We start from the raw sequence: 25150 nt of genomic DNA, 5'->3' as shown, positions 1-25150 counted from the left end.
GCCATCCGCCTTTCCTCCCTTCCTCGCCTTGTTATGTAGGACACTACCCGCCCCTGCAGGTAGTGTCCTACAACCCTCCGGAGATAGAGGGGCACTCCATGGAATCGGAGTGCCTCCTCTATCACTGCGAAGGGGAGGGAGCCGAAGGCGTTGGCAATATCCAGAGATATCGCCATAGCCCCCTGCCCCCTCTGGGCCGCGTCCTCCGTGAACCTCTTCAGGGCGGTCAGGGCGTCTAAGGTCGATCGCCCCGACCGGAACCCGAATTGGTTCTCGGAGATTTGCGGCCCGATCCTCTCCAGATGCTGGATGATGCGGGAAGCCACCACTCTTTCAAGCAGCTTCCCGACCTCATCCAGCATCACGAGTGGCCGGTGCCCGGAAGGAGAGTGTGCGGGTCGACCCTCCTTCCTTATGAGCACCAGCCGTCCCTCCTTCCACACCCCAGGGAAGCGCCCCGCTGCCAGACAATCACTGAACAGGCAGCGGAGGCGGGCCCCGAGGTGTTTGAGGGCGATGGGGAGCACCTTGCCGGGCACCCCATCCGGTCCCGGAGCCTTCCGGCCCCTGAGCCGGCCAACCGCCCTATCCATTTCCTCCTCTGTTACCAGAGGAGCGTCAAGGGCGGTGTAAAAGTTAGTGAGTTTTATACGGAATAAAACAAATTTTTGCCAGAGAGGGAAGAGACGTGTAATGCGAGTTGATCGATAACAGCGAACCGAATGACAGAGTTAAAAATTAATTTATATTAACAAATCTTAATTCTATGACGGTGATCCTAAAATTACGCCGTTGCTCATCGTAAAATGGCAGGCGCATATCCCAACGGCGAATTGGCGCGAACATGCCCCCGGGCGTTGAAGGCTCGTCCTTCAACAGAACTAGATGTCGTCTTGAGGCAGCGGGCAGATCTTGCTAAAAGCGCGGCGTACGACTCCTGTCGCAGTCCGCACGTCAGCCACACGGGATACTCCGTCCGCTCCGGGATGGACTGCCACGACTCGACCCAGCCGCCATTTCAGCGGCGGTAGATTGTCCTCCTTCAGGATGACGAGGACGCCTTCCTGTAAAGGGTTGAGATCAGAGCGCCATTTCGTCCTCAACTGTAGTTCCGATATATACTCCTTGCTCCATCTGCGCCAAAAGTGTTGGCGGAGTTGCTCCAAATGTTGGTATCGGCTCAGTGTTCCTGTGACGTGTTGCTCGTAGCAGTCAGTCGGCAGCGCGGTGAGAGGGCGACCGATGAGGAAGTGTCCCGGCGTCAACGGAAGTAGGTCGCTAGGATCTGCTGAGAGCGGCGTTAGTGGACGTGAGTTGAGAACTGCCTCAATTTGGACCAGCACAGTGTTTAATTCCTCGTATGTGAGGTTACAACTACCAAGAATTCGTTTAAGATGGAATTTTACAGATTTAACACCTGCCTCCCATAGACCACCGAAATGAGGGGCGTGAGGAGGTAGGAAATGGAAATTAATACCTTCAGGAGCTAGGTCACCAGGCAGCGAATCGTTACAACTTTTAATAAAACGACCGATTTCGTTACTCGCACCTACGAATGAGGTCCCGTTATCGGAATAAATGTGTTTAGGTTTGCCGCGACGTGACATAAATCGACGAAGAGCCGACATAAAATTATTACTTGTCAAATCACCTACTAACTCAATGTGCATGGCCTTAGTAGCGAAACACACGAAAACAATAATATAAACTTTGACAAGTTTACAGCCGCGTCCTTGTCTACTGGCTGACATGATAGGTCCGGCGTAGTCGATGCCAACGGTCTCGAAGGGATAGCCACTCGCGGTCACACGTCGCTGCGGCAGGTTACCCATGATAGGATTCACTACCTTTCCTTTAAATCTACAACATAAATGACAATTACGAAAAGTTCGTTTAGCTATATTTAGACCACCGATTGGCCAGTAAGTTTCTCTAATTGAAGTCAATAATAAACGAGGGCCAGCATGTAAAAGTTTTACATGCATATATTTAAAAAGTATTTTTGTTAAATGATGAGTGGACTGTAACAAAATAGGATGTTTCTTCTCGTAAGAAAACAATGAATTATCTAAGCGACCGCCGACACGCATTAATTTGTTGTTGTCTAAAAACGGATTAAATTTTAATAGTTGATTCTTTGCGGGCAAGCGCTTATTCTGCAATAAAATATTGTATTCATTAAATGACTCGATTTGCGATAATTTTATTAAAACAGTCAAAGAATTTTCAAGCTCTTCATTGGTTAGAAATTGTGTTGGTGGACGCTGTTTTTTACAAATATTAATGAATCTTAATACATACGCCATGGTGCGTTGTAATCTTACAAAGTTAGAAAAACGTTCGAAATTGATTAAAGATCTATTAGAGTTATTATTAATTAAAGTAATTTCAGTACGCGTTTCAGGTAAACGCTCATTTGCCGTAACATATTTTGGCCAAGAAGAAATATCATTCTTCAGAAACTGAGGGCCTGACCACCACATGTCGAGATCGCGTATCTTATCAATAGTGACACCGCGTGAGACATAATCTGCCGGGTTCAATTCAGTGGGAACATGACGCCAAACGTGTGAGCTAGTTTTATCTAGTATCTCGGCTACGCGGTTACGCACAAACGGTTGTAATTTATTTGGCAACATTCGTAACCAGCCTAAGACGATAGTGGAGTCTGTCCAAAAAGTTACTGATCTTACTTGCACTCGTAGAGAACGTAACACCTTTTCGTATAGGCGCACTCCAACGAGCGCAGCGCACAGCTCGAGTCTCGGGATCGTGGTGGGCTTTATAGGCGCCACACGACTTTTTGCTGAAAGCAACCGCACCAAAACAACATTATTACTTGAACTACGAACGTATAAACAAGCGCCGTAGGCAGATTGCGATGCGTCACAAAAAATATGTAAATCAATTGAGTCGTAACTATTGCAAAGTACAAGACGAGGAATACGCAAAGAACTTAACAAAGGCAAGCTGTCTGCAATTATTTGCCACGATTTAATAATTTCTATAGGCAGTGGGTCGTCCCACGAAAGTTTAAGAAGCCATAATTTTTGCATTAATATTTTCATGGAAATAATGCAGGGAGCTAAGAGACCTAGCGGGTCGAATATTTGTGAAATGACTGAAAGTAGTCCTCGCTTAGTTAATTTATTTAATTTAATAATATTTGTAGAAAAATGCAAATCATCTGATTCGATAAGCCAACTGAGACCTAATGTTTTACAAGGCTCCGTGGACCCAATGTTTAAATTTAATGAGGGGTCATCGGACTTTAAAATTACTCGAGGTTCATTCGATTGCTCTTTGAATTTTCTCTCTAGAGAAAGCAAACAATGCTTGGCGCGCTGCAGCGAGCCGCCTAATACATCAGGTGACTGCGTCAGTGGCAACCTGACACAGAACCGACCGTCTGCCTGACGAGATGTTTTTTTGATAAAATGTTCTTCGCACATTTTCTCTTCTTCGGAGAAAGATGAAGACTGAGGGCTGACCTCCTCGAGGTGCCAAAACCGCATTAACAGGGTTTGAATGTCATCACTGGAATCATTGCACGAAGAAACATTATTATTTGATTTTACCGACACAAAATTGGACTTAAAGTCAGAAGTCGAGCGCGCTTGGCCACTATTATACAAAGGGCCTGAAACTAGCCACCCTAGACTAGATTCAAATAGCACGGGTTTCCCGGCTCCTAAACTAATTTTACGTAGCCCTAATAAATCCCAGAAAACATCCGCACCAATAATTAAATCCACCGAAGATGGAGTGTGGAAGTTGGGATCCGCTAAACAAAGGTTGCTAGGTAAATTTAAGTCTTTTAAAATTATTTGCTGACTGGGCACATCGTCAGTTATATTCGGCAAAACAAAACAGAAAATCTTTGTCGAAAAGTTTTCATTTAATGACTTAATGGGTAAACAACACATTTCGCCTATATGCGATTTTGAATTATTTATACCCAAAAGTGACTCGTTTACCTTAATTGTAGGTAAATTTAACGATTGTTTCAATCGTTCACTAATAAGGCATGAAGTGCTGCCGCTGTCGAGAACAGCGCGGGCGAGACGCACGCCGCCGCGGTCGTCGATAATTTTTATAAGGGATGTGGCTAAGAGTACCTGCGTTCTGTTGGGCAAGTAGGTTGAAAGTTGAGCAGACAACGTGACATTACCAGTGGGCTCGTCACTGCTTTGTGTCGGGTTTGCGGGAGAAAGTGCGGAGCGGTCCTCAGTGTTAGAACATACATTAGTTGTTGGCTTATACTTCAGATCTGGAATGTGAATTAGAACATTATGTCGCTTTTTACATATTTTGCAACCGTTAGTTCTGCAATTGTTTGCATAGTGACCTGACCGCAAACAATTGAAACAAACCTTTAATTTGGGTAAAAGTTCCAAACGCTGTTCGTAAGTAAGTTCTAAAAACTTAGGACAATTGCTTAATTTATGTTCGCATTTGCAATTAGGACATAACTGTAACGAAGGCTTCTCATTATTTTGAATTTTTGGACATTGTGCAATCGACACCATACTCTTAATACTGCTTGTCCTCTTTTGTGCAGGTTGAGAACAACGAGATAGTTCTAAAGTTTCTAAAAGGTCTGCACGATTTCGAAGAAATGTTAGAAATAATTGAAATGAAATAGCAGTATTACAGTCCAACCTACCTTTATATTCCTCCCACTCACGATACGTTTTTGAATCTAATTTATGGCTAATTATGTATATTAATAACGTATCCCAGTAACTTACAGGTTCTCCTAACGATTCTAAAGCTCTAATATTTTTATTTATCGTATCAATTGTACGCTTTAAAATATAGTTCGACTCTTTTGTAATTGTCTCGATGTTAAATATTGCAGCAACATGATTCTGTATCAATAGCCTTTTGTTATCAAACCGGTCGCATAACAAATTCCAAGCAATTAAGTAATTACCGGCTGAAAATTCAATAGATTGAGTAACTACAGCGGCTGTCCCTTCGAGCGACGCGCGAAGATAATGAAACTTATTTATATTATCTATACTATCGTTCGAGTGTATTAAGCTAGAAAAAGTGTCTCTAAACTCAAGCCAATTGTCATATGAACCACTAAACTTAGGTAGCTGTATAGTAGGCAATTTAACGATATTATCGTTGCGCTGTGAACTACTGTAACTTAGTGCGCTTTTGTTTTGCTCACTATTGTCATGACGCATTATTAAGTCTTGCGCCTTTGCAACAATTTTAAAATAAATTGACTCGAAATCGGTACGTTCGCTATTTTGACTGTCAATATCGTCGGCTAAACACTCTAAACGTAGTTGGACCTCATCGTAGTTTGTATATAAAATATCAATTTTACTTACGCGGGTCTTCAATTCGCTAACCTGGGACGAAGTTAAAGGCTCCTTTAAATCGCTGATGTAATTACTAAATACAGTTAGGCGACCTTTATAACTCGCTCGCTTTTTAATTAATTCCCTCTCCTCGGTCATTGTATATGGAAAAAGGCAAAAATCTGAAAATTTACAAAAATAATCTTAAAGTAAACTAAACAACACTACACAAATAATCAGAATATTAATAAACTTCCATTAAACACTGTGCGGTGCTGAGTATGTTTGTCCGTTTCTTTGTTCTCAAGATGTCCTTCACATGACCTCCGGACGAACTAATGTCTTCTTCAAGATCTTCGTAAAATCCGTAGAAATCGACGAAATTATTAACTCCACTGGTTATTAACAATATATAATTTGGCTCGAAGCTGACCATGTAAAAGTTAGTGAGTTTTATACGGAATAAAACAAATTTTTGCCAGAGAGGGAAGAGACGTGTAATGCGAGTTGATCGATAACAGCGAACCGAATGACAGAGTTAAAAATTAATTTATATTAACAAATCTTAATTCTATGACGGTGATCCTAAAATTACGCCGTTGCTCATCGTAAAATGGCAGGCGCATATCCCAACGGCGAATTGGCGCGAACAGGCGGTGTCCTCCTCCTCCGCATCTGGCGGTGCCATGCGCGGTGGTTCGAATGGGGGGCTGTCAGGGAACAGCCCCTCAACCACCGCGCTGAGGACGGCCGGCTCCATATCCTCCGTGGGGGGCGCCCTCTTCAGTTTAGCTCGTACCATATGGTACGGGCGCCCCCACGGGTCCGCGTCAAGGGTCGCCAAGAACTCCGCATAAGCAGCGTCCTTGGCGGCCCCTATGGCGGCGGTGAGCACCTTCTTCGCTGCCCGCACTTCAGCCTGAAGGTGCTCCAGTTCGCCATCAACCCGATGCCGACGTCTTCGGCACCGGGTGAAAGCGCGCCGTGCGGCGTTACTGGCAGCGCGCAGGACCGCAAGGTCCTGTGTCCACCAGTATACGCCTTCCCTGGGCGCGAAGCGTCGCGCCCGGGGCATCCCAGCGTCGCAGATGGCCGTCAGGTCCCGGCGGAACCCGACGGCCCTTTCTTCGACCCCCAATCCTTGATGGGGGTCCGCCGACCATGCGCGGACCACGGCCTCCTCTTCCGCTAGGTCCGTGTCGAGGCGTGAGAGCTGCCACCTCGGAAAGCCTCCCACGCCTCTTCCGCCCACCGCCCGGGTTTAACGCCCGCAGGGCGCGTTGGAGACCCTGAACCGGATATACAAATGGTCGGACAGGGTCTCCACCTCCTCCAGGACACGCCAACACGTTATGCGTGCACCGATGGCAGGGGTAGCGAACGTTACGTCCACCACTGAGCCACCCCGCCCGCGCACGCACGTGTAGGCGGTGCCCTGGTTCTCCGGGGCTAGGCCGATTACTGTAGCCCAGTCCCGGAGAAGCGCCCCTTTTGCGTCGGTGATGGAGGACCCCCACTCCGCGCACTTAGCGTTGAGGTCCCCCATCACGATGACCTGGGCCGGCGATGCCCTCTGCACCACCGGTTCTAGGCCATCCAGGAACCTCTCGAACTGCGAGAGGTTCCTGTTTGGGGAGAAGTAGACTCCGATGAGAACTACTTCCCCCCAGTTTGCCGCCACGTAGCCGGCACCCCTCTCCCTGAGGGAGAGGCGTTGTCGGCCCGCCGGCGGCGCCACTATGCCGACCAGACCCTCCGTGTCCCCAACCCAGTTGGAGTGGGGGGGATCACGTAGGGTTCGGCCACGACCGCAACGGCAATTCTCCACTCCGCCAAAACCTGCATGAGCAGGTCCTGTGCGCGGGCGCAGTGGTTGGCGTTGGTCTGCAGGAATTCGCTATGCAGGTGTCCGGGCATTAAGACACCTGCATAGCTTCCTCGGCCGGCGGGCTAGGCTGCGGCGGGCTAGGACGCAGCTTGGGCATCTTTCCTTTCACGGTGGGGGGTACACATTTGTCGCCCCCCATCACGTGCGTGTGCGGGCGCCCTGTGGTGGCACACACTGTGCATTTACAGGGCGCCTCACAGGCGGCCGCTTTGTGCCCCGCTTCGCCGCAACGGAAGCAGAGTAGACCGTGCTCCGCTTCCGTTGGGCATAGGGCGCGCGTGTGGCCCAGCATCATGCATTTGAAGCATCTTAATGGCCGGTCCTGCACCGCGTTGATGGTGGCCATGGTCCAACCGATGGCCACCTTCCCTATTTTGACGGCTGCCTTAGCAGCCGTCGCGGGGCACTTTACAATTGTAGAGCCGCCACCCCAGAAGTTGGACCTGATAAGGCCCACTTTGACCGCGTTGGGGGAGCAGCCCCCAACCGTCGCCACCTTGGCCGCCACTTCCTCACGGGTCACCGTCTCATCCAGGCCGGTGACCCTGAGGTCTGCTAGTTTGCACGGGCGGGCGACGTCCGCCCAGTCTCCTATAACTTTAATTAGCTCGGAGGCTAGGCGGTCGGCGGTCTCTTCCGGGGTTTCCCCCCCACTTCCATTAGTTTGGATCCGGTCATACTTGTCCGGATCCTAACCGTCTCCAGGCCAAAGTCACTGAGTTTGATGGAGGCCTTAGCCTTAGCTAAGACCTCCGCGTACTTGGCCTCAGTGACTTGGCCTTCCGCTGTTGTGATCGTAGCCCCCTTTTTAAGGGTGAGGCTGATGGCAGCCGTCTTGGGGGCTACGATCTTGACGGCTTTTGTGGGGGGGGGAGCTGCAGCTCGCCGCTGGGCCGCACTAACCTGTGGGGGAGCCCCGGCTGGGGCCGAGGTATTGCCCTTCCCCTTGGCTTTGCGGCCGACCACCTTCGACCATTGGACTCCACTCCCCGATGCCTGGGGAGCGTTGTCCTCCTGGCCCGCTACAGCTTTCTGTAGCTGGGCTCCCCCTGCCCGTCATCTCGATTCCTGAGAGGGGGGAGGGGGAGGGGGAGGGCCAGTTGGTCGTTCTTTGGGGCCCGTTTTGGGCCCCCGTCTGGCCGGTCTGGCTTTAGCCTTAGGGGCTTGAGCCGGCTCCGGGTCTCCTCTCATGGCCCCAGCCGCCAGGCCAGATTGGGCTTCAGGCCGGGGCGGCGGCGGCTGCCGCTTATCCGCAGCCAGTGGGGGTCTTACCACTGGCTCTGGTGGGAGGCGCGACTCCAAGCCTTGAAGGCGGGCATTGACCATCCCGCCCACAGACTGTAGGAGTTCGCGCCTCATATCCTCGAGGGCATTTTTGAGAACCTCCTCTAGGCCTGGCTGGGCCTGGGGTGCCTCCCCCGGAGTCGCAGTCGCGTTGGTTCGCTTCTGCTTCCTTAAATGCGCTTAGTTCCGCGCGGACCAGCTCCAGCTCCCTCGCTAGTCGAGCGTTGTCCGCGCGAAGCTTGCGCATTTCCTCCCCAGCGCCTTTCGTCTCCCTACTTGGCAGCGTCCTCTTTTTGGTCGGGCTTGCCGGCCGATACGAAGACCGGTATGTGGGGTCGGAGTCGCCCGATTCGCTCTCCAACCCCTCCGCCAGGTGTTCCTTGGCCGCCTTCAGGAAGGAACTCTTTCCTGCGCTGCCTCTGATGCGGCCTCTGGCCGCCGTGGACATTTTAGAGGTCCCGGCGGTTTTACCAGCCTCCTCATCGGACGACTCCCTCATGGCCCTCTTCTTCCGCGCCCCTGCAGTAAGCTTCAGGGTCATTTTTGGCGCCGGCTCTGCCTTCTTGGCGCGGCTTCGCAGCCGCAGCGCAAGCGTCTCCTCCTCTTCACCGTTCTCACTTTTACCACTAGAGCAGGACGCGCTTATGGCGATCGCTCTGTCTTCTCCGTCTCTTTCTCCCTCGTTCTCCACTACTCTCTCTCCTTGTCTCTCCTCCTCTCCTTCTCTTTGTGTTTTGTTTTTAGAAGATTCCATTTTGATTCCCACGAGTATGGGACGAACTAGACTCCACCCCCGGGTGACGCCCATTCCGGATGGTGGGGCTACATACTGTAGAGGTCGCCAGTTGTCTACAGGTTTTAAGCGACTTCGCTGTCGGGTTTTATAGAGTTTTCCTTCTCGCGGGCCGGCCGATTAAGGCAAGCCCTCCGGTCCTAGTGGCCTCGTACCCCATAGCGCCGCTACGATGGGGGTCGTTGAGGTTGCACATAGGTTACGGGTGTGCTAGGGGTGCGGCGCACCACCCCTAGTTTCGGACGGAAACCCCCCCACCCCTCCCCGACGGCAGGTTAGTGCGCGCCAGGGTCCGCCCTCCCATTCCCCCCCCAGTGTTTGGTTCGCGGGGCCGAAGCCCTACCCCGGCAGAAGGCCGGGGCATTCCCCTATCCACCACCCGGGGACGCGCCACGTCGGAGTTCACCTCTCCGCCCACTCGGACAACCGAGCAGGTCCGTGGTCCTAATGATAACCTTGTCGAATTACTACTTTGCTCTTTAATTAACATGTTTTCAAAATTGTCAGACTCTCCACTACCGTCCAATGTGGCTGCCCTTGCAGATAAACTTTTTGCTATCCTTGCTAAAAATAACCAGCAAATTCCCCCCTCAAATTCTCCAATGGAATTGTAGAAGTATCCGCAGTAAAAAACACAAAATTTGTCATCTTATAGACCAATATAAACCCATTACTTTTGCTGTCTCAGAGACGTGGCTTTATCCGAATTCCCACTTTAGGGTTCCGGGCTTCTCATGTCTTCGGGACGACAGAGATGATGGCAGGGCGGGATGCGCCCTTTTGATCAGTAGATCTATTACTTTTTCCCAGATTAACATCTCCCCCCATAACCCAGGCTTACATATTGTAACAGTTAAAGTTTTAAATATTAGGTCCTTACATATGAAATTGGCGTTTTTCGTACTGGCCACTTTAATCACGAATTTCTCCTCTTTGGTAAGGAATTCCAAATTCAAATTTGTACAGCTATAGACTCATGTATTTGTGCTTCGATGACCGTCATACATTTGTTTTTTTTCTTCTGTTTTTTTCTGTTTGTGTCACTCATTTTACAAAATGGAAAACTTAAAATATCGCATTATTTACGCGTACGAGTTCCGCCGTGGCACTAGTGCTGCGGAAACGACTCGAAGGGTGAATGATGTGTATGGCGGTCGTGTTGCAAAAGAAAACACAGTTCGTTTTTGGTTCCAACGTTTTCGTTCTGGAAATTTCGATCTGCAGAACGAGCCCCGTGGACGGCCTGAGACTCAAGTTGATAATGAAGAGTTGAAGGCTATTGTGGAAGCGGATCCATCGCAAACCACGTCCGAGTTAGCTGCAGGCTGCGATGTTACTGATAAAACTGTTTTAATTCACTTGAAGCAAATTGGGAAGATTAAAAAGCTTGAAAGGTGGGTACCTCACGAATTGACTGAAGCAAACCGGCAAACGCGCGTCGACTGTTTCGTTACATTACTAAACCGGCACAATAATGAAGGTATTTTAACCGAATCATTACCTGTGATGAAAAATGGGTTCTTTACGATAATCGGAAGCGCTCAGCGCAATGGTTGGATCCTGGCCAGCCAGCCAAATCCTGCCCCAAACGAAAATTAACCCCAAAAAAGTTACTTGTAAGCGTTTGGTGGACTAGTGCCGGTATTGTTCATTACAGTTTTCTCAAATCTGGGCAGACTATTACGGCTGATGTCTATTGTCAGCAATTGCAAACCATGATGGAAAAGCTAGCGGCTAAACAACCTAGGCTGGTCAATCGCTCCACGCCACTGCTGCTTCACGACAACGCTAGACCACACACTGCGCAACAGACGGCTACTAAATTAGAAGAGCTTCAATTGGAAAGTCTAAGACATCCTCCGTACTCCCCGGACCTTGCTCCAACAGATTACCATTTTTTTCGAAATTTGGATAACTTCTTGCAAGGGAAAAAATTCAACTCCGATGGGGCAGTCCAAATCGCCTTCAAAGATTTTATTGATTCCCGTCCGACTGGTTTTTTTAGTAAAGGGATCAATGAACTACCTATGAGATGGCAAAAGTGCATAGAAAATAATGGTTCATACTTTGATTAATTAAATATATTATATTAAAAAATATTCGACTTTTTGTTCCTCCCATACAAAACGCCAATTTCATATGTAAGGACCTAATATTTCCATTATTTCAATTTATATCCCTCATCCCAGTATAAATCTTATTGCCGAACTACAATCCATCCTGGCATCCATCCCCAGACCATTTTTAATATTAGGAGATTTTAATTGCCATCACTCTATGTGGGGATCCCACTATAATGATCCTTATTCATCATCCATGATAGATCTGATGGATGATATTCGCCTTTGTGTTCTAAATGATGGATCGCCTACACGAAGAGCTTCCCCCCTACAGAATATTAGTATACCATATCTTTCTTTGGCATCCCCGACACTGGTCCCCTATCTAGCATGGTCTGTCCTTCCTAACACGTTCGGAAGCGACCATTTCCCCATTCTGATTTCCATTCTTCAATCTTCCATACCAAATGTAACCTTCACTCCTCTCCGAAAACATCGCACGTCCTTTGCAAATTGGAATATGTTTTCTGATATAATTAATAAAGAAATTTCCTCCCTTCCGGAGGTTACCCCCTCTAATCACCTTTCAGTTTATAACGACTACATTTCCATGCTTATGAAGGCGGCCGACAACTCTATCCCTCTCAAAAATTCTGCTAGAAAGGCTATTGGTTCTCCTCCATGGTGGGATTCAGAATGCACAGAAAGTATTCGTCTTCGCAAAAAAGGTGAATATAGGTATGCATCCAATTTTACAATGGAGAACTTTCTGATTTTAAAAAAGGTCACTGCCCGCACTCGCAGACTACTGGCTACGAAAAAGCGCTTGGGATGGCAAAGATTCTGCGAATCTCTCTCCCCCCGCTCCTCTCCATCTCTGGTATGGAAAAAAATCAGGGTTTATCGTATTTCAGCTTCCGATTCTAATATATCTTCTAATGATTCAAGCACATGGTTAGAAATCTTTTTTAATAATTTGGCCCCTCCCTTTGTTCAGGAATTTGGCAATTTCCCCACTCCTCTTCCTCCTTCTTCTGATAGAATGAATGATACTTTTTCCTTATCGGAGCTCTCGTGTGCTTTGGATCATTTACGTGATTCCTCTCCAGGTATCGATGGCATACCTTATTCCTTTGTGCGTAAATCCCCTGACTCATCCAAAACCGTACTCCTGAACATTATTAATACTATTTTTATCACTGGCATCGTTCCCGACTCTTGGATAACTCAAATTATAATCCCTATTTTAAAACCTGGCAAAGACCCTCAGGACTCATCCTCCTACAGGCCTAAATGCAAAAACTTCAACCGCGAAGATGGGTTTAAATTGTCGAGTGCCTGGAATCCAGTGATCCAGTATTACAACAAGACTGGACAGCAACCGACTTCGAGTACGCGCACAAATGTGGACACAGTGAGTGTAGTTTGTCGACAAACAAAAATAACATCGAGTGCGGACTTAATGTGCAGTGAGAACGCGGACAGTGGTAGTGGTCGCCGAATCAGGAAGAAGGTAGACCGATACGGCTATCTTTAACATTTTTTACACTACCGCACAACACCAGTCAACCCGTGAACATGGCGCATGCAACTGTGCCGAAATATCGGGAGCTCAAACAGCCTAATCGTGGTAAGAATCCCGTTTCTTACGAACATTATATTAATATCTATACTTTCGATTTGGACTCTTCCGTTAATTCATTTTGCAAAATTCTACAATATGCTGACGATATTGCTTTATACTCTGTATCATCATCTATAAACGAAGCCACAACCCGCATAAACACTGCCCTATCTCTATCTCGATCCCTGTAATAAAATCGCTCTGGCCAAATTAGATAAGATTCAATCTAGATGCTTAAGACTGATAACTGGTGCAATGAAATGCTCCCCAGTCAATGCCCTTCAAGTAGAATGTCTAGAAATATAAGGGGGGAAATTTACGTAGACAATTTCTATCTGATAGATTCTTTTGTAGAATAGTCCAAATTAAATCACATCCTCTTCTTCGCGTCTTAAAGGTTTTCTCCCGATCAATTTCATCCTCCAACTATTGCTCCCACAAGGACCCCCACTGCTCATTAACTCCTTTAATAAATATACAGCTCCCTCCTCCCCAATAGAACAAAGTGTTTTAAACCCGGTTTTTGAAACCCAAGTTGACGCCCTTATTCATAATCCCAAAATTATTCTAAATTTTGGAATTGACAAAGACAGTCTTGCGGCTAACCATAAATCCAATTGTATTTTGGATAGGGACTGGCCCCAATGGCATATAATATTTACTGATGCTTCAAAATCATGTCCTGATTGTGCCGTAGGGGCAGCTGTTTGGTTTCCCAAATTCAAAATTGTTTTAAGCTTTAAATGTCCCCCGTCAACCTCCATTTTTACGGCAGAAGCAATAGCATTGTTAGAAGCCATTTCTTTTGTCGAATCGCACAAACTAAACAAAACTATAATTTTTTCGGACTCACTAAGCTGCCTTAGAGACATTTTAAAAAGTCCTTTCCGTGCTCGTGATAATTGTAGCATCACACTTAAAATTAAACAACTTCTATACAAATGCCACTGCTCCGGTATTGAAATTGTCTTGGCTTGGATCCCCAGCCACTCGGGTATCAGTGGTAACGAGACAGTGGACTCATGTGCAAAGGCCGCCGTTCAATCTGGCTGCGACACTTACAGATCTTGCCTCCCCCGAGACTTGCGTATCTCTGCTAAGTCGTCTTTACTAAACACTTGGAATAATATCTGGCAAAGATCTAGCCAATCAAAAGGTAAATTCTTTGGGTCGATTCAACCCTTTATTCCCCTCCAAACCATGGTATCTTAAACATGGGAATATTAACAAATATACAATATCAGTAATAACCCGATTACGACTGGGCTTTGTTGCTACACCAGTCTTCCTGGCCAAAATTCGTATTCGTGACTGTTAGTTTATAATCGATATTTACTCTATGATCAATAATGTAAACGAACTATCGATTCATTGATCTATGATCTATTCAATTATCTATGACCTTTGTAAAAGATGGCGAGTCGCTAATAAAATTTCGAACAAGTAACAGCGTTTCTCTTCTCAAGATCCAACATAACCACATCCAACCAACATAGTGGCCTCATCGAGCCGAATATTCAGCGTTTTATTCAAAATTTGGAAAAATTGGTAAAAAACATGGATAACGTAGAACAATTATTAACAGTGCTCCAAGACATACGCCAACACATTACCCGAATTTACGAGAACTTCAAGAAGACTCCAAAAAGTCGTCTGACCGAAGGATATGTTGAAACCAAGATGTCGATCTTACAAGAATACTGGGTCGCCTTCACAAATAATCATAACAGCTTAATAAGGATAGTAACGAAAGAACAAAGAAAATCATTGGAGTATTTCAAGAACGAAGTATTCGTCGACTGCGAAGAGACCTACATTCAAGGTAAAGCAGCTATGAAAGATTTTCTTCAGCCAGCACATCCCCAAAGCAGCAGCATACCAGCTATCGGCAGCCCACCAAGTATGAAGCAGCAGGTAAAATTACCAAATATAGAAGTACCCACATTCGCCGGTAATTATGAAGATTGGCCAACATTCCAAGACCTTTTTATCTCCCTTATTCACAAGAACGATGGAATTAGTAAAGTACAAAAACTACAATATTTAAAATTGAGTGTCAGCGGGGAAGCAGAAAATTTACTAAAACATATACAAGTAACGGAGGACAACTACGATCAAGCCTGGGAAGTGTTGAGGCAGCGATACAACAATAAACGTCTCATCGTAACATCTATTTTAAGGAAATTATTTAACCAGAAAAGGTTGCAGAGTCCATCGGTGAGTCATATAAAAGCTTTACTTGATACCACTAACCAATGCCTCCATAGCCTTAATAATTTAAACATTAACACAGACCAATGGGACCCTCTAATTGTTTATATAATTACCAATAAATTAGATCTAGAGTCACAAAAGGGATGGGAAGAATATGTTAGCAAGGAAGTTTCCGGAGATCTACCTACATTTTCAATTTTAAAAAAGTTTCTAGAAATTAAATTTAGAACGCTCGAATTATTGCAGTCATCTACAAAAGAGAAAAATACAGTCCACACATGTCACACTACAACAAATTTCAAAGGATGTGTCTTATGTAAAGAACATCATGCACTTTGTCACTGCAAAAGTTTTGGAAAAATGAATCTACAAAAGAGAAGAGAATATATCAATCAGAATAACATCTGTTACAACTGTTTAATTCCAGGACATCCTGTCAAATATTGTCGATCATCTAGCACTTGCAGGATTTGTCACAAACGGCATCACACGCTTCTTCATCATTCACCCACAGCGAGTACCCAAGGTAACATTGCAGATCATTCTCAACCTACGGTTTTAAATGCAAATGTTGAAGAAACACCAATTCAAATTAATACAGTAGCGACTTCACAATCAAATACAACATACAATAAAACAGTTTTATTAGGGACGGCAATAGTAGCTGTACAAAGCGAGGATGGATACACAACTGTTTTAAGAGCATTAATCGATCCAGGTTCACAAGGTTGTTTAATAAGTGAGCGAGCCGCTCAATTGTTAAAGGCAAAGAGATATTCAACAAAAGGAAACATCATCGGGGTGGGATCAGTAAAGTCAAGGATAAATGAATCAATTCAAATTGAAGTAAGCTCCAGATTTATGAAAGATTTTAGCATTAAAATAAAGGCATTTGTGATTTCCAGGCAACTTACTTCAAGAATACCAAACACAACATTGCAATACAGCGACTGGCCCCACATACAAGGACTTGAGTTAGCCGATCCAAGTTTCAACATTTCAAGATCTGTAGACCTACTGTTGGGAGTAGATGTATATTCACAAATAATACTAAGTGAGGTTATAAGAGGCCCACCGGGAACACCATGTGCTCAAAACACCACATTAGGTTATATAATTTTTGGAACAATAGATGATAGTTTACAATCAACCCAAGAAAATATTATAGTTATGCATCAAATTACAAACCTAGATGATATGTTAAAATCACTATGGGAAATAGATACAACTTCTAAAAGAAAATTAACGCAAGATGAACAAATTTGTGAAGAATTATTTCAGAATACAACATCAAGAAGTAGCAATGGCAGATACATTGTACAATTACCTTTCAAAACAGACAATCCTAAATCCATGGAAGGAAATAGTCGAGAGATAGCATTGAGAAGATTCAAACAATTAGAAAGCAAATTGGAAAAGTCACCAGGTCTTAAACAAAAATATAATGAAGTTCTTGAAGAATATTTAACAATGGGACATATGGAAAAGATTCCTCAACAAGATATTGTCAAGAAAGGTGTTTATTTACCACATCATGCTGTGGTGCGTGATGACAAAGAATCGACAAAGGTACGCATCGTGTTCGACGCTTCATGTAAAAATTCTGATGGTGTGTCACTTAACGATGAACTGTTAGTAGGTCCTGTGCTTCAAGAGGATTTAAGAAGTATTATTCTAAGATGGCGTACACACAAGATTTGCTTTGCAAGTGATATTGAAAAAATGTACAGAATGATTTTATTAAGAAAAGAACATACAGACTTTCAAAGAATTTTGTGGCGCCAAGGATCATCAGAGGACAATGAAGTTGAAGATTTCCGACTATTGACAGTTACATTTGGTACCGCTGCAGCACCATATCTTGCCGTTAGAACTCTAATGCAGATTGCTAATGATGAATGTGAAAATTTTCCGAAGGCAGCTAAGGTTATTAGAGAAGATTTCTATGTGGATGATTTGATGTCAGGTTGCGACACCATTCAAGAAGCAATAGATATAAGCAAACAATTAATAGAAATTTTAAAAAGATGTGGATTTAAGCTCAAAAAGGACTTGACTTTTGGCAGCGTTGACGCTTGGTTGAAGTTAGGTTATAATACATTGAAAACTTGTTTCGTTTCTTTTATATTGCTGATTATTTCTTATTGAGACTGTAATATTTGTGTTGTCGTGTTTGTGTTGGTTGTGGGTAATTTTTTAAGGTAAGTGTATGTAGTTAGTTTTAGTTTAAGGTAAAGATGAGTGCTATGGATGCCCCCGATAAGGGGGCTGATCAGGCAGTTCATCAAAAGCAGGCATTAAAAAGACCAGCAGAAGATACAAGAGCAGATTCTAAGAAAACAACATCCCCTTCTGGTTCGATCCAGTCTGTTTTTACAAAACCCGGTTTCGAAAATGATGCCGACATACAATATAGTGACAGTGACATGGGCCCGTATACAGTGTTTGTCTCCCGTAAAGAAACAGACCCTTCATCTGGTTCCTCTTTAAAAACTTTAAGAGTAGCACAGCTCTTACACAAACATAATGTACCCGGTATTGTTGAAGGAGGTATAAAGGAAACTGGCAGAAATAAAATATCGGTTACTTTTAATAAACCAGAAAGTGCTAATGCTTTCCTTAAAAATCCCGTTCTCGAGAATAGCAATTTGGTTGGCCATATACCTCGCTTTCACATCTTCCGCTTAGGCGTTGTTCGAAATATTCCAACAGAGTGGACACTAGAAGAGCTTTTATCTGGAGTATCTACCCCTCCCAATTTTGGTGAAGTAATTAGAGCTAGAAGGCTCAATTTCAAGTCAAGGAGAGAGGATTCTGTTACATGGGTCCCCTCTACTACAGTCGTTTTAACTTTTACTGGCCAACGCCTTCCTGATAAGATTTTTTGTTTTAATGCTTCCCTTCCAGTGTCATTATATCATCTTCCCACTATTCAATGCCGCAACTGCTGCAGGTTTGGTCACATTGCCAAGCAGTGCAGATCAAAGCCTCGTTGCTTCCGATGTGCCCAGCCACACTCTGGAGAAAGCTGTAATGTTCCTGACTCCAATTCATCTTGTTTTCTTTGCCATGGTGGTAGACACTTAGCCACAGACCCGAAATGTCCAGAACAGTCCAGGCAAAAATCTATTAAAATATTAATGTCTGAAGAAAATATATCCTACATAGAGGCAGCAAAAAGATTCCCCCAGGTTAGGCCCCTGTATGCAGATATTGCTGCTTCCTCTACTTCTGTTTCGCATCAGACTCCTACTCTCTCTCTTACTAATGTCCCCAACCGTCCAGTCACTAGATCTTATAACAAAACTGTATTTCTTCCCTCCAGGCCAAAACCTGTGCTAGGCAAATCTTTTGATTTAGCCTCACACAACTCCATCACACAAAACCCTAAATCTTGCCAAGCCAATGGTTGCGCCCTCAATTCCTGCTCTGAGCCCTGCGATACTCTTTCTCCCAATGATAATCTTGTTGAATTATTACTTCGTTCTCTAATTAATATGTTCTCTAAACTGTCTGATACTCCTTTACCGTCCAAAGTCTCGTCCCTTGCCGACGAACTATTTGCTGTCCTAGCTAATAATAACCAGCCAATTCCCGCCTCAGATTCTCCAATGGAACTGTAGAAGTATTCGCCGTAAAAGGCATGAAATTTCCCATCTTGTAAATCAATATAAACCCATTGTTTTTGCTGTCTCGGAGACGTGGCTTTACCCGGACTCCCATTTTAGGGTGCCAGGATTCTCATGTTTTCGAGATGATAGAGATGATGGCAGGGCGGGTTGCGCCCTTCTAGTTAATAAATCTATCTCTTTTTCTCAGATCGTCATCCCCTCCCATAGCCCTGAATTTCATATTGTAGCTGTCAAAGCGTTAAATATATCTATTATATCAGTATATTTTCCCCATCCTAGTATACATCTCATTACTGAGCTCCAATCCATCTTGTCACTCATTCCCAAGCCATTGATAATGTTAGGTGATTTTAATTGCCACCATACTATGTGGGGATCCCACTACAATGATCCTTATTCTCCATTCTTAATAGATCTAATGGATGATATCGGTCTCTGCGTTCTTAACGATGGATCACCCACTCGCAGAGGGTCCCCCTTACAAAATATTAGCATACCTGACCTTTCTTTTGCTTCCCCCACTCTAGTCCCCAATTTAGCCTGGTCTGTTCTTCATAGCACATATGGAAGTGATCACTTTCCCATTTTGATTTCCATACTTCAATCTTCTATTCCAAGCATGCCGTTTACTCCCCTTCAGAAATATCGCATTCCTCAAGCAAATTGGACCATGTTTTCAGATATAGTTACAAAAGAAATTGCCTCTCTTCCAGAGGCTTGCCCCTATAATTTCCTTTCACTCTATAATGACTTTATTACTATCCTTATAAAAGCTGCCGATAAGTCTATTCCCCTAAAAAAATCTACCCAGAAAATAAGTTCCCCCCCATGGTGGGACTCTGAATGTACAAAGAGTGTTCGACTTCGTAAAGAAGCTGAGAAAAAGTATTCATGCAATTATTCAATGGAGAACTATTTGAGTTTAAAAAAAGTTTCTGCGTACACTCGCAGACTTTTAGCTGAAAAGAAACGTCTAGGGTGGCAAAGATTCTGCGAATCTCTCTCCCCTCGCTCTCCTCCTACTCTCATTTGGAATAAGATCAAGGCCTATCGTAGGTCCCTTTTGGAATCAAACGTATCTTCTAATGACCCTATGCCTTGGTTAGAAATCTTCTTTGATAATTTAGCCCCTCCTTTCGTCCCGGAGTCTGATAACTTTCCCACCCATCTCTCCCCTTCTTCTGACAGGATGAATGACCCTTTCTCTCTAACGGAACTCTCCGGTGTTCTAGTCCACCTACGAGATTCCTCTCCAGGTGTTGATGGCATACCTTATTCTTTCATTTGTAAATCTCCAGACTCATCCAAGATCATGCTCCTTAAAATTATTAACTACATATTTATCACTGGCTCTGTGCCCGATTCTTGGTTATCCCAGATTATAATCCCCATACTAAAACCTGGCAAAGATCCCCACGACTCTTCGTCCTACAGACCTATAGCTCTGTCTTCTGTCCTTGCCAAAATTATGGAAAATCTTATCAAAAACAGACTAGAGTGGCTTCTTGAAAACCGTAATTTATTGCCTAACTCTCAATTTGGATTCAGAAGAGGCAAAGGATGCTTGGATAGTTTGAGCATCCTTTCCTCAGAAATTCGTCTGGCCTTCTCCCGAAATGAAAATGTATTAGGTGCATTCTTAGATATTTCCGCTGCCTATGATAGCGTTTCACTTCCCCTACTCAGGCAGAAAATGCTACAGCTGAGTATTCCAGAGAGGATGATCAATTTCATTTGCAGCCTGTTGATGTCCCGTACTATTTCTATTCGTTACTTTAATACTTCCCTCCCTCCTCGCACCGTTTGGAAAGGCCTCCCACAGGGCTCGGTTTTGAGCCCCCTGTTATACAATATCTACACTTTTGATTTGGAATCTTCCGTAAATTCATTCTGTAATATCCTACAATATGCCGACGATATTGCCCTATACTCCGTATCGTCATCTGTAAATGAAGCCACTCGTCGTATAAACTCTGCCCTCTCTTATTTAAACGACTATCTTTTGGCACATAACCTCACTCTCTCCGTTTCAAAATGCAGCGTAGTCCTTTTTTCTCGTAAACGAAATGTTCCCCCTGTAGATGTTTATGTAGATAATACACGTATTCCTAGTCATGAGACTGTCAAATTTCTGGGAGTTACGTTTGATTCTAAACTTTCGGGTCGACAACATCTGGACCATATCATTCAAAAATGTGAAAAGGGCATAAACATCTTAAGAACTCTTACCGGGGTTAGATGGGGTTCTCATCCTGTCACTCTTAAACTCATATATGACGCATTAATCCGTAGTCACTTTGATTATGGTGGTTTTCTTCTGGAACCCTGTAATAAAATTGCGTTATCTAAATTAGATAAGATACAGTCCAGATGCTTACGTTTGATATCTGGTGCTATGAAATGCTCACCAGTCAACGCTCTGCAAGTGGAATGTCTGGATCCCCCGCTATATCTCCGTAGGCAATTCCTGTCTGACAGATTTTTTTGTAATGTTGTCCAAACTAAACATCATCCTCTTCTCCGCGTCTTAAAAGCTCTCTCCCAATCAATTCCAACTTCCAGCTATTGGTCTAACAAAGATCCCCCCTTGCTTATTAATTCGTTTAATAAATATATAGTCCCCGCTTCCCCTATCGAACAAGGTGTTGTAATCCCCATCTATGCAACTCAGTTTGACGCTCTTATTTATTCTCCTAAAATTATCCTAAATTTTGGAATTGAGAAGCATACTCCTGCAGCCAACCAAAAATTTAACTCTATTCTGGAATCGGACTGGCCCCAATGGAACATAATGTTTACTGACGCCTCAAAGTCGTCTCCTGATTGTCCTGTGGGGGCAGCTGTTTGGTTCCCTAAATTTAAAATTGTTTTGAACTTTAAATGTCCTCCGTTAACTTCCATTTTTACTGCAGAAGCGATTGCGTTGCTAGAAGCTATCGCCTTTGCTGAGTCCCATAAACTTAACAAAACATTAATTTTTTCCGATTCATTAAGCTGTCTATTAGATATCTTAAAGTTTCCCTTCCGGTCCCGTCATAATTTCAGCGTTACCCTTCAAATTAAACAGCTCCTATATAATTGTCACTGCTCCGGGATTGAAGTTGTCTTGGCGTGGATCCCTGGCCACTCGGGCATCAATGGTAACGAAACGGTAGGCTCACATGCAAAGGCCGCAGTCTACTTAGGTTCCGATTCGTACAAATCTTGTTTTCCCCGAGATCTACGCATATCCGCCAAATCATCCATGATGGAGAATTGGACCACCTTGTGGCAAAGGTCAAGTCAATCTAAGGGTAAATTTTATGCGTCCATACAACCTAGTATTCCATCCAAACCGTGGTTCAACAAACATGGAAAGATTAAAAAAAGTATAATCTCTGTTATAACCCGGTTACGACTAGGCTTTGTAGCTTCTCCAGTCTTTCTCGCGAAAATACGTGTTCGAGATCATTCCTTGTGTGAGTGCGGTACGGATGAAGGGTCCATAGAACACATATTTTTTAATTGTCCCAATCTCCAACTTCAACTATATGACCTCCTTCCTAACGAAATCCCCAGACCTATTAATATCCCATTCTTACTAACTTTGGCCCATACCCCCCTGGTGAAGGTTTTATTTAAATTTTTAATCTCTAACAAAATTAATCTTTAATTGTCTAAGTTTCTGATATTTTAAACTGTAGGTAGTTTACTAACTCTTGTGTTGTCCTTTTCAGTGTCCCAACTGAAGTCATCAGCTACCGGTCACTTGTCAAAGCATACTGGAATTCGTATTTCTGGACTGCCATTAGCTATTGCAGTTTTTTTTGTTTTTTTCTTATTTATTTTCATCTTTCATTATCAATTACCTTCAACCTTGACGTTGGCAAAATCATCGAAGTTACGATGGAGTCCAGTATTAATTAAAAGAAGAAGAAGAAGCTCAAAAAATGGACATCAAATAGTGCAGAATTCTTAGAAACAATAGAACCTCAAGATAGATCAACACATGCTTGTCTGAATTTAAGAATAGATGGTACAGTAAAGGCACTCGGACTTACTTGGAATTTAGGCGAAGATAATTTTCAATATTCATTAAATTTACCAACTATTTCTACAAAAATTACCAAACGCACTATCTTAGCAGATATCCAGAGAATGTTTGATCCCCTAGGGTGGTTAGCACCAGTCATAATAAGAGCCAAAATTCTAGTGCAAAGGTTATGGCTTGAGGGATTGAATTGGGATGATGAGATTAGTGAGAGTTTAAGAAAGGAATGGCTAAAGATTAGAAGTGATTTATGTAACATTAAAGAAATTAAAATCAAAAGATGGACAAATACAACTACTTCAAATAAAAACAATACATTTATTCATGGATTTAGTGACGCCTCTAATAAAGCAATTTCAGCTGTAGTTTATTGCAGAACTATTGATCAAGATGGAAATATACAAACCAGCATTGTCGCAACGAGAACTAAAGTTGCTCCAGTGAAAACAATATCCCTACCTCGTCTCGAGTTATGTGGTGCAGTCCTACTATCAAAATTATTACACCATGTAACCAATGCAATGAGAATACCATCAAATCAAGTTTATGCATGGACAGACTCTTCAGTTGTGTTAGCATGGCTGCTAGGAGAACCAAACAGATGGAAACCATTTGTCGCTAATCGAGTAGTGGAGATATTGGACAACATCAACAACAGTCAATGGTATCATGTTAAGTCTCAGGAGAACCCGGCAGATGTTGCCTCAAGAGGTTGCAGTGTCGATGAACTTCAAAACAATACTTTATGGTGGAATGGCCCTTCATGGCTTCTACAAAACACAATAACATTTTCAAGACCTAACATTATATCAACTCATTTAGAGAAGAAATCTGTACAAGTTTGTTTAAATACTATGGAAACTGAAGATAACTATTCAAATAAATTTTTAGATTTTGATAATTTTGACACACTAGAAGAACTTCAAAAAATAATCGTTTACAGTAGAAGATTTCTAAATTTAAGAAAAAAGGAATACAAAGAGTCCAGCATTACAACAGAAGAATTAAATCAAGCTTTATTAATCTGTATAAAAAAGGATCAGCGGGGTTAGGCAGTAAAAAACTAAAAACGAAACGATCGATCGTTTCGTCTAAGCGATAGCGTCTCTCGTTTTTCCGTGTAAGGCTAGGCAGTAACAGACGACAGTCGCTTTCGTGCAGACGAAGGTGAATCGTCAAAAAAAACAAATTATTGTCTATACTTGACGATCAACATTGTGTCATTTGAATTTGACGTATAAAGGTCAAATATTCTCGCGGTAAAAATACATAAGTTTAGTGAAGTGTTTGTGTTTCAATTTACGTTTTGTAAAATGAATTCTTAAAACGCAAGCAATGAGCAAATCGCCATAATGGTGGAATTTATGGAAAGGTACGTCAATAACGTATTTAAAATGGTAAACACCCCGCAGGGAAGAGTGAGGCGCCAGGAACTTTGCCAACTATTAAAGATGTTGCTGGGTAAGGCAGGTAGTGATCCTGACAAGTCTATGGAGCAATGGATCAAGGTTGGTTCTAATGTAATAATGATTGTAAACATAAAACAAGACATTCATTCTGAAGCATGTTTGTTATGCTGGCAGACACATCCTTTTTTATTTTACTTATTCTTTGCAAGTGCCCTTGCTATTGAATCATGTATTTAATAACAATAGTTTTGTAGTTGCCATTTTCCTAGCTACGAATATCACATTTCATCACCCAAACTTTATATTTTAGGACTACCAGTAGAGGAACATTCAAATGAGGAGCCTCCAGTTGAGGAACCATCTATCCAAATACAAATTTTGGAGCAGATCACTGACAGTAATTTATTACAATCCTGTTATTTCATTTAGAAAACAGATATGCAAATCTATTCTTCAGTTGGTAACTGTATTAATAGAAAAATATTTAATTAGTACCTACCTCAATTTATTTGCCCATGTTTCCGTTTAATCATTTGGGTAAAATAAATTAACTAAAATCAATTGATACAATTTAATGTTTAGTTTTATCTTATTATATACAGTTTAAACATTAATATTTACTAACTTTATCATGATATTTCAGATGATGAACAAAATGATATATATGTTGCCTCCTCTTCAAGAGTATATGCTGCCCCATCATCAGTTCAAAGGAGGGAAATGGCATCCAGGACCCTCACTCACTGGCTTATTAATGTAATGCTTATGCTTTGAGATGCAGTCTCAAATGCAAAAACATGTAACATTTACATTGGTTTTGGTTGTAACTTGTGTAATTAATGTTTAAGTGAATATTGAAATAAAAAATAATTGTATATAAATAAAGTTTATTTTTAAT

The 25150-nt window shown here is 43.3% G+C and overlaps 4 protein-coding genes across 4 annotated transcripts; 1 reads left to right on the top strand and 3 right to left on the bottom strand.

Moving 5' to 3' along the window:
- Nucleotides 1-768: 768 nt before the first annotated feature.
- Nucleotides 769-4168, bottom strand: LOC123723320. Its single transcript, XM_045685902.1, has 3 exons — nucleotides 4119-4168; nucleotides 2694-2806; nucleotides 769-1288 (listed from the first exon to the last, which is right to left on the bottom strand). The coding sequence occupies exons 1-3, from the start codon at nucleotides 4166-4168 to the stop codon at nucleotides 882-884; spliced, it is 570 nt and encodes a 189-aa protein (XP_045541858.1). The 3' UTR covers nucleotides 769-881.
- A 2411-nt stretch (nucleotides 4169-6579) lies between these two features.
- LOC123723319 lies at nucleotides 6580-7235 on the bottom strand. The gene is made up of 2 exons (XM_045685901.1): nucleotides 7158-7235; nucleotides 6580-7071 (listed from the first exon to the last, which is right to left on the bottom strand). Exons 1-2 carry the CDS (start codon nucleotides 7233-7235, stop codon nucleotides 6580-6582), a joined length of 570 nt encoding a protein of 189 aa, XP_045541857.1.
- Nucleotides 7236-8452: 1217 nt separating this feature from the next.
- On the bottom strand, nucleotides 8453-9244 carry LOC123723318. Its single transcript, XM_045685900.1, has one exon. It carries the CDS (start codon nucleotides 9242-9244, stop codon nucleotides 8453-8455), a length of 792 nt encoding a protein of 263 aa, XP_045541856.1.
- A 5034-nt stretch (nucleotides 9245-14278) lies between these two features.
- Nucleotides 14279-16628, top strand: LOC106718360. The gene is made up of 3 exons (XM_045685771.1): nucleotides 14279-15184; nucleotides 15609-15707; nucleotides 16087-16628. Exons 1-3 carry the CDS (start codon nucleotides 14525-14527, stop codon nucleotides 16153-16155), a joined length of 828 nt encoding a protein of 275 aa, XP_045541727.1. The 5' UTR covers nucleotides 14279-14524; the 3' UTR covers nucleotides 16156-16628.
- Nucleotides 16629-25150: the final 8522 nt, after the last annotated feature.

This window comes from Papilio machaon, chromosome W (assembly GCF_912999745.1).
Source record: "Papilio machaon chromosome W, ilPapMach1.1, whole genome shotgun sequence".
Taxonomy (NCBI): domain Eukaryota; kingdom Metazoa; phylum Arthropoda; class Insecta; order Lepidoptera; family Papilionidae; genus Papilio; species Papilio machaon.
The sequence above is the reverse complement of the archived record's forward strand: the minus strand, read 5'-3'. Positions and strand labels throughout refer to the sequence as shown.